Raw genomic sequence first — 15,854 nt, forward strand, 5'->3', positions numbered from 1 at the left:
AGTCTTCGCACAAATATTCCCTCTCCCAAAGGCCGGAAGTCCCGAACCTTTCCGGACCCTTCCTGCACCGCTTCCTCTTCTTTCCGCAAAACTAGTTTTATTTCTCTTTCTTCCCCTCGATTCCGGGCGAATAAGATGGCGGCGGCCGCGCGCCTCCTCGCGCGAATCTCCAAGCGGGGCGTCGCCTCTGTGGCGCTGGCGGGGGTGGCGAGGCGGCGGCCGGAGGCGGCGTCGCTCCTGGGGGCGACTGTGCTGGCGGCGGTGGAGCCCTGCGCTTCGATCAAGGTGGTGTTCCAGTCCCCGTGCATGGCTCGTGGGCAGCGGAAGCGCATCTTGCTTGTAGAATTTTTTTCCTTGGATGTTGCTGGATGTGTAGAACTATTTAGGAGTAGTGCGTCTTGAGGGTTATTCCTGAGTTGGGGGATTCCCTTAGGTGGATTTTGTACTCTTTCATAGAGATTAGTGTGTAGGGCAATTCACTTTGATCATGAAATTTTGTTGTGGCTTTTAGGGTCAACATCATTTGAATAAATTGGGGAAGCTTTGTCGGGTTCTCACTTCACACTTTAAATATCATAGGTAGACATGGATAACACCTGCTGTTAGTCGCTGAATTCTCACTCTTGGTAGTAGGAGAATTCTTACTCTCATCGAGAGAGGATGACACTAGGAGTTGGGGCAATTTTCTTGTCTATTTCTCACACAAGCTCACACAAATGCCATGCCAACTCAAGGGGTTGGGGTTACATATTTATAGGCTGCTAGCCAGCCAAGCATATGCCAAGATGCTAGTCTAAGATGCTAGTCTAAGATGCTAATATGCTGTCCTAGCTAAGATGCTGTCCTCTAGTCTAAGATGCTGTCCTCTAAGATGCTGTCCTCTAGTCTAAGATGCTGTCCTAAAAACAGAAAAACAGCCACAAGGACCATGACCATGTGAGCATCATAGCCCCACAAAGACCAGCCACACATGAGACTTATCCATCATTCTCCCCCTAAGTCTTGTGCGTCGTCTTGTGGGAGAGTTGAACCATCCCGGTCCTGGAGCAGAGCTCAAGGAACTTGATCCTCCCAAGGGGCTTGGTGAGCAGGTCCGCAAGCTGGTCCTTGGTGTTGATGTAGCTCGCCTTGATGCTCCCTTCCTCCAAACAGCTTCGGATGAAGTGGTACCTCACCCGGATGTGCTTGCTGCGTTCATGGAACACGGGGTTCTTTGCCAGGGCCAGAGCGGACTTGCTGTCCACCCTGAGCTCCACCGCTCTAGTGTCTCTGCCGAGGAGATCACCAAGCAGTCGAGCGAGCCAGAGCGCCTGAGTCGAAGCGGTGGAGGCCGCTATGTACTCGGCCTCGCAGCTGGACAGGGCCACCACCTGCTGCTTGACCGACTGCCAGCTAACGAGGCACTTGCCGAGGAAGAAGAGGATCCCGCTCGTGCTCTTGCTGGTGTCGATGTCGCCGGCGTGGTCGCTGTCGCTGTACCCGACGAAGTGTGCCGCCCCAGGGCACCTCGGGTAGTAGAGGCCGTGGTCGAGAGTTCCCGCAACGTAGCGGATGATCCTCTTCACAGCCTGCTGGTGCTCCGTCGTCGGTCGCTGCATGAACCGACTAACGTAGCCGACAGAGAATGCCAAGTCCGGCCGTGTGTGGGCGAGGTAGCGAAGGCTCCCCACAAGACGCCGGTACTGCGTAGCGTCCACCTCCTCCGTCGTGCTGTCGTGGCTCAGCTTCAGCCTCTCCTCCATCGGAGTGAGAGCTGGGTTGCAGTCGGTGAGCCCAGCTAGCTCAACGATGCGCTTGGCGTAGGCGGTCTGTCGAAGCGTGATCCCAGAGTCATCCTGGTGTACCTCGATTCCCAGGTAGAAGGAGAGAGGCCCCAGGTCACTCATCTGGAAGGTGGCCTTCATCTCTTCCTTGAATGCCGCCACCTCCGCATCCTTGGTGCCGGTGATCACCAAGTCGTCGACGTAGACACCCACCAGCAGGGCATTACCTCCATTGCCCCGTCGGTAGATGGCCGCCTCGTGCGGGCTTTGCTCGAAACCCATCCCCTTTAGCGTGGAATCCAGCTTGGCATTCCACGCCCTCGGTGCCTGCCATAAGCCATAGAGGGCCTTGCGCAGGCGGAGCACCTTGCCCTCCTTGCCGGGGATCGCAAATCCCGGCGGCTGGTGCACGTAGACCTCCTCCTTCAAGTCGCCGTTAAGGAATGCCGACTTGACGTCCATGTGATGAACACGCCAGCCCTCTTGGGCAGCTAGCGCAAGGAGGAGTCGCACGGACTCCATCCGTGCCACGGGAGCAAAGGCGTCGTCGAAGTCGACCCCCTCCTGCTGCACGAAACCTCGTGCTACCAAGCGAGCCTTGTGCTTGACGATGGCACCGGCTTCATCCCTCTTCAGCTTGTACACCCACTTAAGGGTGATCGCGCGATGACCACGAGGAAGGTCAGCAAGCTCCCAGGTGCGGTTCTTCTCAACCGCATCCATCTCCAACTGCATCGCGGCGCGCCATGCCACGTGTCTCTCGGCCTCTGCGAACGACCGAGGCTCGCCGTCGTCACACGCAAGGTGCAACTGCGCCTCCAGGTCCTCCAGGTCATGAGGCACCAGTCCCGGCACCAACTGGTCGCCGAGAAGGTTCTCCATCGTACGGTACCGCAACGGCTCGCCGTCGTGGTACGCGTCGATGCGCTCCTCGTCGTGAGAGAGCGGAGTAGCGAGCTCAACCGGGCTATGCTCGACACGAGCTGGTGTTGGAGTAGACATGCCCGGAGAGGTGCCTGTCGGTGCTGGAGTGCGTGGCGTTGCCGGCTGTGGTGGAGCCGGCGAAGAACTCATCGCAGCCGAGGTCCTGGCTGGAGAGCGTGGAGCTGTCGGAGTAGCAGGCGCCGGGGTCGGTGGAGGCTCGGGGACTGGGGTAGACGCGCTCGCCGAAGAAGAGCTGCCTACTCCCCCAGCTCCCTCGAAGTGGACGTACTCGACAGTGAAGTCGTCGTAAGTCGGAGCCGAGCCATCGTCCACCGCCTTGTCCCACGCCCATCCTCGCCCTTCATCGAACACAACGTCGCGCGCCGTGCGCACACGCTGTGTCTTTGGGTCGAGGATGCGGTAGGCCTTCGAGCCCTCCGCGTAGCCGATGAACACTCCCGGAGTGCTCCTGTCGTCGAGCTTGCTGATGTGGCCAAGCTCCTTGGCGAACGCGAGGCAGCCGAAGACCCGCAAGTGGGAGACCGCCGGCTTGCGCCCATGCCAAGCCTCGTACGGCGTCCTGCCGTCGAGCGCCTTGGTAGGCGAGCGGTTGAGGATGTAGACGGCCGTCACCACCGCCTCTCCCCAGAAGACAGCCGGCATCCCCCTCTGCTTGAGGAGGGCCCGAGCCATCCCCACAACCGTCTGGTTGCGCCGCTCGACGACGCCGTTCTGCTGCGGGCTGTACGGCGCGGAGTAGTGGCGCTGAATGCCCTCGTCAGCGCAGTACGACGCGAATTCAGCCGCCGTGAATTCGCCGCCGTTGTCGGTGCGCAGCACGCGCAGCTTGCGGCCGCACTCCGCCTCCGCAGAAGCCTGCGCGCGTCTGATGGCGTCCGCAGCCTCTCCCTTGCTGCCGAGGACCATCACCCACATGTAGCGGGAGAGGTCGTCGACGAGCAGCAGGAAGTAGCGTCGTCCTCCTGGTGTGGCCGGTGTCACCGGGCCACACAAGTCCCCGTGCACGAGCTCGAGCCTCTCCTTGGCTCGAAAGCTCGCCTGCTGGGGAAAGGGGAGTCGCCTCTGCTTCGTCAACACGCAGACGTCGCAGAGCTGCTCCACATGGTCGAGGCACGGCAGGCCTCGCACCATCTCCGTGGCACTGAGCCGCTTCAGGGCCTCAAAGTGAAGGTGCCCGAAACGCTCGTGCCACTGCCACGCCTCGTCGTCCCGACGAGCAGCGAGGCAGAGGGGTTGTGCCACCTGCACGTTAAGGACATAGAGTCGATTTGCGCTTCTGGATACCTTGGCAAGAAGGCGACGACGACGATCCCAAATCCTCATGACTCCGTCCTCAACCACCACGCGCGAACCGTTCTCATCCAGCTGTCCCAAGCTGATGATGGAGTTCCTCAACGCGGGGATGTAGTAGACTCCGGTGAGCAGCCTGTGCTCACCAGACACGGCGGTGAAGATGATGGAGCCGACGCCCTTGATCTCCACGCCGGAGGCATCCCCAAACTTGACGGAGCCTCGGACGCTAGAGTCAAGCTCGGTGAAGAACTCCCGTCGACCGGTCATGTGATGGGTGGCGCCGGTGTCGAGGCACCACCCGTCAGTCTTGTCGTTGCCGGAGCTGTCGCCGAGGAGGGCGTGTGCTTTTGGCTCGTCAAGGTGGAGGAGAGCCGCTGCGGCCGGTGCCGCTGGAGGTAGCTCGATGCTGGCATGTGCCATGAACAGAGCCGGCTCCTCCTCCTCCGCCTGTGCGACGTGGGCCTGGCCGCGTCGTGGCTGTCGACAGTCCTTGGCCCAATGGCCAAGCTGGCCGCAGTTGCGGCAGGCGTCGTCTCGTGCCGGCTTGTGCCTGCCGGCGGCGCCGCCCTGGGCGCCTCCGCGGGCATCACCCTCGGCACGTCCTCGCGCCCCGGCCTGGACGTCTCTGCGCGCCTTGCGTGGCTTGCCACGCTTGCGGCCACCTATCGCGGAAGAAGGCTCCCCCTTCCTCCGGTCACCTTGGCTGGCAAGCCACTGCTCCCGAGTGAGGAGGAGCTTCCCGCCAGTGGTGATGGGCCCCGAGAGGGACTGTGGCTCATCGCTGTCGACGACCTTAAGGCGACCTATCGCCTCCTCGATCGACATCGTGGGAGATCCAGCAGAGACTCGATCGAGCGAGCCATCTGCTTGTACTTCTCGGGGACGCAGCGGAAGAGCTTTTCGACAGCTCTCTCCTCGCCGTAAGTGTCGTCGCCGAACTGCACCATCTTCTGCAACAGAGTGTTGAGACGGAGAGCAAAGTCATCAACGTCCTCACCTGGCTTGAAGGCCAGGTTCTCCCACTCCTTGCGAAGTGCCTGCAGTGTGGACTTGCGGGCGCGGTCGCTGCCGATGCGTGCCGCAGCGATGGCGTCCCAAGCCTCCTTGGCAGTCCGCTTGCTGGTAAGCGAGAACTGCATCTCGGGCGGGACTGCAGCGATGAGAGCATCCAGCGCCCGTCGATCTAGGTCGTAGTCGACGTCGCCATACCGGACTGCCTCCCACATGTGCCGCACCTGGAGCTTTACCCTCATCACCGCAGCCCACTCGACGTAGTTGGTCTTGGTGAGGGTAGGCCACCCACCACCAGGACCGACGTCCCTGACAACAGCCTGGAGCCCGTGGTAACCACGGTACCGATCCGGGGAGAGAGAGCCACGCTGCCTGTGAAGGCCGTGCTCTCCATCGACCCGTCGGTACCGATCCGGGGAGAGAGAGCCGCGCTGCCTGTGAAGGCCGCGCTCTCCATCGACCCGTCCGCCACCGTTGCCGTGCGCGCCTCCTCCAGGAGCGCCGCCGCCGTGCGCGCCTCCTCCAGGAGCGCCACCGGCGCGTCCGCGCCTGTCTGGGCTGCCGCCGCGCTCGTGGGCGTGCGCGGCTGCCCCAGGAGCGCCACCGCCGTGCGCGCCTCCTCCAGGAGCGCCGCCAGCGCGTCCGCGCCTGTCTGGGCTGCCGCCACGCTCGTGGACGTGCGCGGCTGTCCACTGCGCCGCCCGCGCTCGCGCTGCCTCCCTCTCTAGCAGCTCGAGGTCCGCGTCGGCGGTGTCGTCAGCGGAAATGGAGCTGCCGATGCTGCCGCGCAGAGCCTCGACCTCCGCCGCCGCCGCACGCGCTGCATTCGCCGCCGCCGCTGCTTCCGCCTCCGCTCTGGCTGCTGCCAGCTCCGCCGCTGCTAGCCTCGACGCCCTTGCCGCCGCCGCAGCGGTCTCTGCCGCCGCTCGCTCGCGTTCCTCTGTCGCGGCAAGTTCGGCCTCCTGCCGACGCCGCGTGCTCGAGGCGACCGAGCGCTGAGACTGCCCTGCGGACATGACGCGCTACCGGGGGGCTGCTGCGTGGGGAGAGGGCTGCTTCAGACGAGCTGGGAGAGGAGTGAACAGGAGCGGCCGGAGGAGCTGCTGCTGCCAACAGCTGGGGCTGTTGTGGGGCTGGGAGAGAAGATGAGCAAGAGATGCTCAGGCTACAGGATAATACGGCTCTGATACCACTTGTTAGTCGCTGAATTCTCACTCTTGGTAGTAGGAGAATTCTTACTCTCATCGAGAGAGGATGACACTAGGAGTTGGGGCAATTTTCTTGTCTATTTCTCACACAAGCTCACACAAATGCCATGCCAACCCAAGGGGTTGGGGTTACATATTTATAGGCTGCTAGCCAGCCAAGCATATGCCAAGATGCTAGTCTAAGATGCTAGTCTAAGATGCTAATATGTAACCCCAACCCCTTGGGTTGGCATGGCATTTGTGTGAGCTTGTGTGAGAAATAGACAAGAAAATTGCCCCAACTCCTAGTGTCATCCTCTCTCGATGAGAGTAAGAATTCTCCTACTACCAAGAGTGAGAATTCAGCGACTAACAAGTGGTATCAGAGCCGTATTATCCTGTAGCCTGAGCATCTCTTGCTCATCTTCTCTCCCAGCCCCACAACAGCCCCAGCTGTTGGCAGCAGCAGCTCCTCCGGGTGAGGTACCACTTCATCCGAAGCTGTTTGGAGGAAGGGAGCATCAAGGCGAGCTACATCAACACCAAGGACCAGCTTGCGGACCTGCTCACCAAGCCCCTTGGGAGGATCAAGTTCCTTGAGCTCTGCTCCAGGACCGGGATGGTTCAACTCTCCCACAAGACGACGCACAAGACTTAGGGGGAGAATGATGGATAAGTCTCATGTGTGGCTGGTCTTTGTGGGGCTATGATGCTCACATGGTCATGGTCCTTGTGAGCATCATAGCCCCACAAAGACCAGCCACACATGAGACTTATCCATCACCTGCGTGGGTATGTGTTTTCAGTGTCTGATCAATATTTAGTTTCGTTTATCATCTCAAAAAAAAAAATAGTTTCGTTTGCTCGTTTATTTTTCTGGTTTTTTATTGTTATAATAACCTTATTACATAGTTGTTATACAAGCAAGTCATTCCTTTGTTGAATCAGCTGGCTCCATACTTGACATCTGCATTTCAGAGGTTTAGGTTTTTAACTTCAGCCCCCCATCAAGATGATAAGGAGACAAACAAACACACAGATGATGGGGTTAATAAAAGCGTTGGAGTGAGTACTGAAGCTTCAAGTGAAGCCAATAATGTGCCTGGAACCGAGAAGGCACAGGAAGCAGGTTCACTTGATTCTGTATCCAAGTCTAGCAGGAAGAGAACTACTAAACGAACTGCATTTTCTGATTCAGATTCAGAAGATCTAGACCTATCAAAGGTGGACCTTGTGAAGCTGCTTCTTGAGAAAGACGAATCACTGAAGTCTAAAGATGAAGAGTTTAAAGATATGAAGGATAAGGTCCTACGCAGCTATGCTGAGATGGAGAATGTCCTTGCCAGAACAAAGCGTGAGTCAGAGAACACCAAGAAGTATTCCATACAGGTTCGCGTTTCATATCTACTAGTTTGAAGCATGCCATACAGGTTTGCGTTTCATATCTACTAGTTTGATTCATAGGTTTTTATTGTACAAGGATTGATATCATTTAGCTGTCCCTGGAAACTTGCTCATACTTGATGGTTCTTGGTTCGCGCTTCATATCTACTAGCTTGATTCATAGGTTTTTATTGTACAAGGATTTATATCATTTGGCTGTCCCTGGAAACTCGCTCATAGTTGATGGTTCTTATATACAGAGCTTCTCCAAGAGCTTATTAGATGTTGCAGACAATTTGTCTCGGGCGTCATCTGTTGTCAAGGAAAGTTTCTCAAAGATAGATTCATCTAACAATTCTGATGAAGCTGTACCACTACTAAAAACCCTACTAGAGGGTGTTGAGATGACTGAGAAGCAACTTGGAGAGGTATTTCTTCTCAAAATTCCCCTGCATCAGTTGTACTATAATTCTGAAAATGTTGTCTTTTACTTCTGAACATGATAAACCTTTCCTGGAATTTCACATGCATGCAGGTCACTTCTTCTCCTTTGTCTATCTCTTTCTCTGTCAGTTTGGCTCCATCTGCCATGAGGGCAAATATTATTGTCCCCCTAGATCTGACTCTAATAAGAAGCACTTGCAGGTCTTCAAGAAGTTTGGAGTTGAAAAGTTTGATCCTTTGAATGAGAAGTTTGATCCAAACAGGCACTATGCCTTTTTCCAAATTCATGATCCTTCAAAACCGTCGGGGACTGTTGCTGCTGTTGTGAAGGTATGCATTTCTTAATAGTACTTTTTGTTTAATAGCAAACATGGCCATTCGTTGCAACGGGACGTACCATTTGTTGCGTGATTCTTGTGCCAATTGAGCTATCTATTTTTATTGGACTTAGGCCCTGTTTGGATGCGTAAGGCTAATTCTTGGTCAGCTAAATTTTAGCCCTTGGCCATCCAAACAGGGGGCTAATTGGTGGACAGTGAACTGATTTTTGAGCCAAACCTCAAACTAGTGGTTAGCCAACTAGCTGGCCAATCCCAGCTAATTTGGGCTAATTTTTAGCCCCAGCTAATAACTAGCCCCAGATGAACCAAACAAGCCCTTAATTCGGCTTGCCCAACCTTAAATCAAATGAATTCCAAGGCCCACAAAAAATGGTAATGCATTAAAGGATTAATCCCGTATGGGAAATTAATAGGAGATTTTGACTCAACTAAAATGGGTGGCTATCGTGTGCACTTGTTGTGAGTTTAAGGAAGGCAGAAGGCGACCGCACGCGCGCTGCAACGGGCATGGACTTGAGTGGCCAGGTCATGACGTGAGCGGTGCAGCGCCAATGAAAGTTTTGTAGCTCCGAACTCGGAAGCGTGAGAGTGAGAGCAATGTAACATGGAACACGGTACGACATGATGCTCTGCGTCCCGTGGTTGTCAATCCCAGATTGTGGATGTGAGCAAGGTTATTATGGCGTCGCCTAGCCGTCTGGGCGGTTTTCAAATTGAGGCGTCGGGCTCGCCACGGCCATGCCCTGTATGGCGTCTCCTCAGGCGCCAAGGTGTCGCCAAGGCGTCGGCTGGACGCCGCACGCACGGGAGAAGGCAGTGCGTGCGCGAAAGAGGAGTCGCGCGCGGGAGGGAAACGCGCACGCCGGAAAGTGAGCGCGGGAGGGAATCGCGGGCGCGGGAAAGGAGCGCTGGAGGGAATCGCGCGGCGTGCCTATACCTCTCCCGCAAGCGCCGCATCAGGATTCCATGCGATTTGAGAGAGGGTAGAGGGTGAAGGAAAGAGAGGAGCGAGGGGGAGAGAAGAGGGCAGCGGGAGAACCTCGAAGCCGCCGCCTGCCCGCCTCAATCGGTGCCCCCGCCCCTCTGCTCTTCGATTCGTGACTACTCCAACATCCGCCCATTATTTGGCCTCAACTCCTTCCTCTACTCTGCCTCCGAGCCAGCGGTTCACAGCATAAGTACATCTTTTCTCTTCCCCTCGTTCCCCTGGTCTGTGCTCCCCCTCGTTCCTCTGTTCTTTGCTGTGATCTGCTCGTTCCTTTGCTTGGATAATTAGATCAGAGCGTATATACTGGATTCGTTGCTGGCTTGCTGCTTTGTTATGTCATTAGAGTCTAATCTGCTGCTATTGAGGTGAGAGATTTCAGATTTGCTATTTTGCTACTTTATGTTGTGCACTACTACTCTAGTAGCACTACTTATTATGGTATTACATGCTAAGAAATGGTGGTATTAAAGTTTAATTTGCTTCTAAATTCTAGTGACATTATATACTAAGGTGTTTGTGTGGCGTCACCTCGCCTCACGCCTTAAACGCCTAGGCGTCTGGAAGGGGGTAGCTCGCCACACCTCGCCTTACCGCCTTAATAACCTTGGATGTGGGATCATTGTGGTTCGTCATATGGGTCAATGCTTGGGATGGTGGTTGGGACAGCATCCCTATGGTTGACAGATGAGAGGTGCCTGGAGTTGGATAGACAAAAACAATCCCTTTGCAGCAGCAGCCACTTCAAATCCAGTGGAATTAAGAGGCCTAGATAGATGAGATGAGTGATTACCAGAGGTTTCTGGTGCGAGTTGGTTACCAGAGGTGAGTGATTTGAGGTGCCGGTGGCTGCATCTTGTGGAAGCAAAACAGGGATGGGAAGAATGGAAGCATCTTGTTGTGGAAGCGAAACAGGGAGGGGAAGAATGAAAGAAGAGACGGCAGCGGCTGTTTCTGCGCGAGAAACAACAGAACGACTGGATTATGGTATAGATGTGGTGGCCTGGCGGTGCTTTAAGTGGGCTATATGGGCCGTTGAATAGAAGCACAGATCTATCCATCTCTCATTTACTTTGGCTTTCCTTTTCTTTTTAAATTTTCACATAGCACGTAAGTAGTAGCTGATTGTTATGTAGATACAAATATGAATTTGTAGTATTTATGTTGACTAGCAAATATGCCCGTGCGTTGCAACGGGAGGAAATAAGGTATCGAATATTCATAGAAAACGAGAATAAGAATGCTGAGAAAGTAAGCTATAATATTCATGGAAAATGTGAACAAGAATGCTATATAACTATTTATATATTATCCTTCTATAAAATTTTAAAACTACAATTTATTTTACGATGATCATGACATTGACAATATTTGAGGATCTATAAAAATCTATAATTTTAATTTTTTTATTTCAATCGACAAGAAGTTAGTTGTTGATATGTCAAGTATTAGTATGTGCGATGGTCATTATGATGAGATCTCTCTATTATCCACGTGGCAACACTCATCGTGGATTGCACTGATGCATGTAGAGGTGTATTTATTTAGACTGGACTGGACAACAAATTACCCAATATTTTAATTTACAGTTAAATTAATTTGACCATCGATTGGACCATGTTGTAATCGATTGGACCATGTTCTAATAAGAAAAGTCTTGTTCTTAATCAAACTTTTGTCGCAATTTGGAGGTTAAAATTTCAACGGTCTTTTATTATTGCTTTTATGTTTTTTCTTTAGTATTTATGGGATACAAACAAAAAACGAAATAAGAACTCCGTTCACGGATGCATGGGAAGGAAAAGAAAAAGGGAAAATTGTTCCATACTTCACTAACGGGAACGAAAAAAACAAACTTAAAGGTAGTGCAAAGTTATGGTATTTATTGGGGTCAAACTAAGTTCATGCTCGAATCTTTATTTTCTCCGTAAAAGCTATGTGGTTGCTGTTAATCTGTTTGTTTCCTCACCTCGAAGGCTCGAACGACGGCCTGCGTTCTTTCATCGCCTCTCGCCTCGTCTCATCCGCTTGCCTGGCCTCATCCCACAAAGCGAGTTTCATGGGGCGTTCGCTTCTCTTGCCGACACTCGCCTCGCCTCACAGAAGCTGCTCACGTCAAACTCGATTTGATGCCGAGAATCTCCTGCTGCTCAGTTGAGCTTTGCTCCTCGCTTCTCATCCGTCCATGGATCCGGCGGCGGGGGCGGCTGAGCCTGGCACAGTGGCACTACGCCAACTCCTCCGCGGCTCCACCTCCACCTCGGGCGGCGCCCGCCTGGCCCCTGCTCGCGTCCTTCTGCGCTTGGCACAGTGGCGCTACGACACCTCCTCCGCGGCTCCGCCTCCATCTCGGGCGGCGCCCGCCTGGCCCGTCGCGCTCTACACCTACGTCACGTACGGCACCGTGTTCGGCCTGATCTCCATGGGCGCCGTGCTCGCCGTCACGTACAGTGCCGTGATCGGCCTGCTCTCCATCCGCGACGTGCTTGCCGTCGCTGCCCCGGCCATGCTCAATTCGAGGCCGGTGAGGTTGATTCCATGACGGGTCTAGCTGTTTGGAGTATCTGATTCACTCGAGTAATTTGATTGATTGGTTCAGTGTTTGGTTCCATTGTAATTGGTACTTATATATAAGATATGATATGACCCGAAAAGAAAGAGTAGTAGAGGATATGGACATGGATACCGTATTTGGATTGAAAAGTAGAGGATATTGACATGGATACAGAGACTAGAAGGAGGACGGTGGAAATCGAAACTTCCTTATTATCGAACGCGCGAGCGGTAGGTTGGATGAAAAAAAGTGTGCAAGAAATCTTGCCTCTTTATTATTATTAGGTATAGATATAGATATGCTTCTCAAAATCTTGACATTTCGATCTCTCTTCGGGACTAATTGTCCCAAACTATTGTCCCAAAAATAGTTGGATCACGTTCCCCGTCTTGAACCAGCGCCCTGAAGAGGTATTAGCCCCACGTACCGGGAACTTGGGAAGTGTTGATCCATGTCCTGTGTGGTCACCCGCCTAGAGAGCGCCTAGCGCCTTTTGTAACCTTGGCTTTGATAGAACTATGTACATATGACCATCTGATTTGCTAATACATTATGAAGCTGACCTGACAAATAGCATGGGCAATTGGGTTCAAGAAAATAAGTTGCATCTGAAATTGTTAATAGCAAATAGCATAGAATTTTGTGATCACATGAAAACTCAGTGGGCTCTAAGAGCTATATATAGCTTTGTAATTAGTTGTGTTATAAAGAATATATATAGCTTTCTCTGCACTCAGCAAGGAAGAGTCTTTTATGTTTATAACATATAAGGTAAGATGAAGGTGAGAAGTATCAAGGAAAGCTTCACATATTTTCGTCAAAACTAGATACAGAGGTAAGTCCTATCAAAAAAAAGATACAGAGGTAAGTGATGGCATACCGTCATTAGGTGTTAGAAACTACTAAATGCATTGCTAGGAATAGCTTGGATGTTATAGCATTCAGGTGTGCAAAGAGATTAGATATTTTTGTGGAAAAATTTGGGAATAGTGGATTCATGTGAAGGTGCAAGCCCTAAGGGCCCTATGCAGCCTTATTTAGGCCATTGAATTGGCCAATAGATAGATACTCTGTCCGTTTTTAAATTAGAAGGCATATTTCTTTTTGTCAGGACAAGACTTTGATCAACATTTACTCATTAATGTCATTTATGTGACACAAAATCAAAACAAGTAATTTTATTATGAATCTAATGACATTAATTTTGCATTACAAAAAAAAACATGTATTAATTAATAAAGAAACATTTGGTCAAAGGCTTACTGTAATGAAACGAAATGCACCTGTTAATTTCATAGAGGCAGTATTTGGATCACTCTTGAGAACAGATGCAATCCGCAACTGTTCCAGAGAAAATTGAATAACAGCCCTCAAAATATTTAAGAATTCTGGGAAGTAGGGTTTTGACTTTTGAGATCTACTAGATGCACGAGCCTTTTCCCTCCATACAAAGAAACAATACTTAGTTTCGCAGTCTTTCTAAAGATAACAATTATGATTTTATTTCTTCAGGTTGGCTACATGTTACATGATCGTGTTCTTCGCCCCGCTGAAGTCGGTGTCACTGAAGGTGGTCCAACTGAAGAAATCTAGCTAATAAACTGAGGATGCTGGCTGCACGCATCAATGACTACTGCCCTTTTTTGGTTGGATAAGCATACATCATATCGTAGGTTATGTTTTGACTAGATCTGTGAGACAAATCACCATTTTTGTAGTATGTTCAACGAGCCAATTTGTTGAAGCTAGTCCAGAATTCTCTTTTTTCTTGGTCGGTAATAAAAACGAGTTTGTAGAACATGTACATTACTGAAATTGCTTGCCAAAGACGGATTATTGCAGCCTGCATTAATAGGAATACTGACAATGAGCATGTCACATCCAAGGTGGTTTGGCTTGAATGAAAATGTCACAAACAAATGAATGGCGATTTTTTTTGTTTGCCTTGTCGTCCCATCTTGAAGGAATTATCTGGTCGGTTGCTCCCTTTTTTGTCTAAAAAATGTGCACATTTTGCTTTCGCTTTTCAATAAGTTAACTAATTTTAAATTTCACCATTTTTTTAAAAGTATTAATATTTATAAGCTGAATAATTGTTATTAGATTAATGCAATATTTTTATAATAAATCTATTTTGAAACATTTATATTTTTGGAAACATTTATATTGATACTAACTTTTATATAAACATAGTTGAACTTCAAATTAATTTGCTTATTAGAAGGCGATATGCACTCTTTTCATAAAGAGGAAGTATGTAGGAGTAGGCTATTCCTATTTTTAATCTTTTCTCAGAACATACATTATTTTTATTCTCATATGTTTTTAGAAAAAAAAACTAATATTTTTTGCTACGACAACGTCCCCCCTAGTGCGGCTAAATAGCACTGTCACACCTGGACTGCCATCGTGGCAGTTAAACGATCCTAGGGCTATCGTCCGTGTGACGCAGCTCCTGCCACACCAACCCGCCTGGGCGTGACAGGAGTGAGTATAGAGACGCGCACTGGCTCTCTTCTCCTTTCTTCCTCGGGCTTTACCTCCTAGAGCTCCCATCCTCCGCCCCATCCCTCTCCCCAATTTTCCGATCTCCATTTTCTTTTCTCAATTCGAAGCAGGAGGAAGGAGAGACCTCCGTACAAGGCATATGGCTTAGTTGCACCGTCACATTTCAAAATCTTTGCATCTATATTGTAAGGAAAATGGATCTTAGGCCCATTTACTTTGGATTTTGGTGTTTGATGACCAACACAATCAAATTGGACTAATGAATTTACAAGTAATTATTTTATAGTTCAATAGGGTGCAAGACGTGACTTGGGCGAAGACATGATGATCCCACTATCAACATCATAAGCAAGACCCTAGAAGCACAAGAGAAGATCCAAGATATCAAGCAAAGTCCAAGCATGAAGATAGGAACCAAGCCGGACGCAAGATCGTGAAGAAACGAGCTCGACAGAGGTGACCGGACGTGTCCGATTAGGACGACATGCGCGTCTAGTCAATGGCAGAAAGCTGGATTTCATCCCCAACGGCTACTTTCTCCATGAGACTTATAAATAGACCACCCAACCGACCATTTGAGGTGGGGAGAGCTGAGGAAGCATACCAAGGGTGTTAATACACCATTTTAGTGATATCTATTTGCATAGTGCTTAGTGATTCATTAGGTGATTAGCGTAGGTGCTTTGCGAAGTGCTTAGGTTGATTAGACCACCGCTTATACGCTTGCTCTAGGTTTAGGCCTAGTGTTTAGTGATGTTTGCACACCTCTTATCACTCGGTGCTTGCACTTACCATTGTTGTACATCGGAGGGGCTTGTAGTCTTGCGAGATCACACCAACCGTGTTTGTGGTGTGTCCGCCACCGTGTACCGAAGGGAACAATTCCCGTGGCGGTTCGGCCGGAAGCTTGATAGTGAAGACGGCGGGGAGTGGTCCAGGAGAGGCTTTCCAGAAGGCACATCGGAGACCCACTTGCGTGTGGAGAAGACCCAGGGCTATCCACGGAGTTACCCGACTGGGAGCTTGACCCTTACGAGGGGCTCCAACGAGGACTAGGGGAAAGCTTGAGCGCTTCTCGATACCTCGACAAAAATACCAGAGTCATCGACGGGAGTTTGCACCGCTACCTCATCTTTACCTTCCGCACCTTGGTTGTGTGCTTTACTTCTCTAGCTTAGTTGATAGGCTAGTTGATAGGATTGGAACATAGGTTGCATCATTCTTTTGTGGTAGAGATAGCAACACACCTAGCAAAACTGTAGTTGCACATTTAGATAGATTACTTTCCTGCATAGGTTTTGACTAGGTGAAATTAGTGGCCTTAGTTAGAAGTAGAATTTTAAGTTGCCTAATTCACCCCTCCCTCTTAGGCGTCACGGTCCCTTACATATATATTAGGTTATGTGGAGTCTAGGGTTTCATAGTATGAGGCTTCATCAA

General features: G+C 51.0%; 1 protein-coding gene across 1 annotated transcript; it reads left to right on the top strand.

Moving 5' to 3' along the window:
• The first annotated feature begins 135 nt into the window (after window positions 1-135).
• Window positions 136-13,838, top strand: LOC136499761 (grpE protein homolog 2, mitochondrial-like). The gene is made up of 5 exons (XM_066495297.1): window positions 136-339; window positions 7,112-7,588; window positions 7,843-8,010; window positions 8,228-8,356; window positions 13,419-13,838. The coding sequence occupies exons 1-5, from the start codon at window positions 136-138 to the stop codon at window positions 13,497-13,499; spliced, it is 1,059 nt and encodes a 352-aa protein (XP_066351394.1). The 3' UTR covers window positions 13,500-13,838.
• Window positions 13,839-15,854: the final 2,016 nt, after the last annotated feature.

Source organism: Miscanthus floridulus, chromosome 13, assembly GCF_019320115.1.
Source record: "Miscanthus floridulus cultivar M001 chromosome 13, ASM1932011v1, whole genome shotgun sequence".
NCBI lineage: Eukaryota > Viridiplantae > Streptophyta > Magnoliopsida > Poales > Poaceae > Miscanthus > Miscanthus floridulus.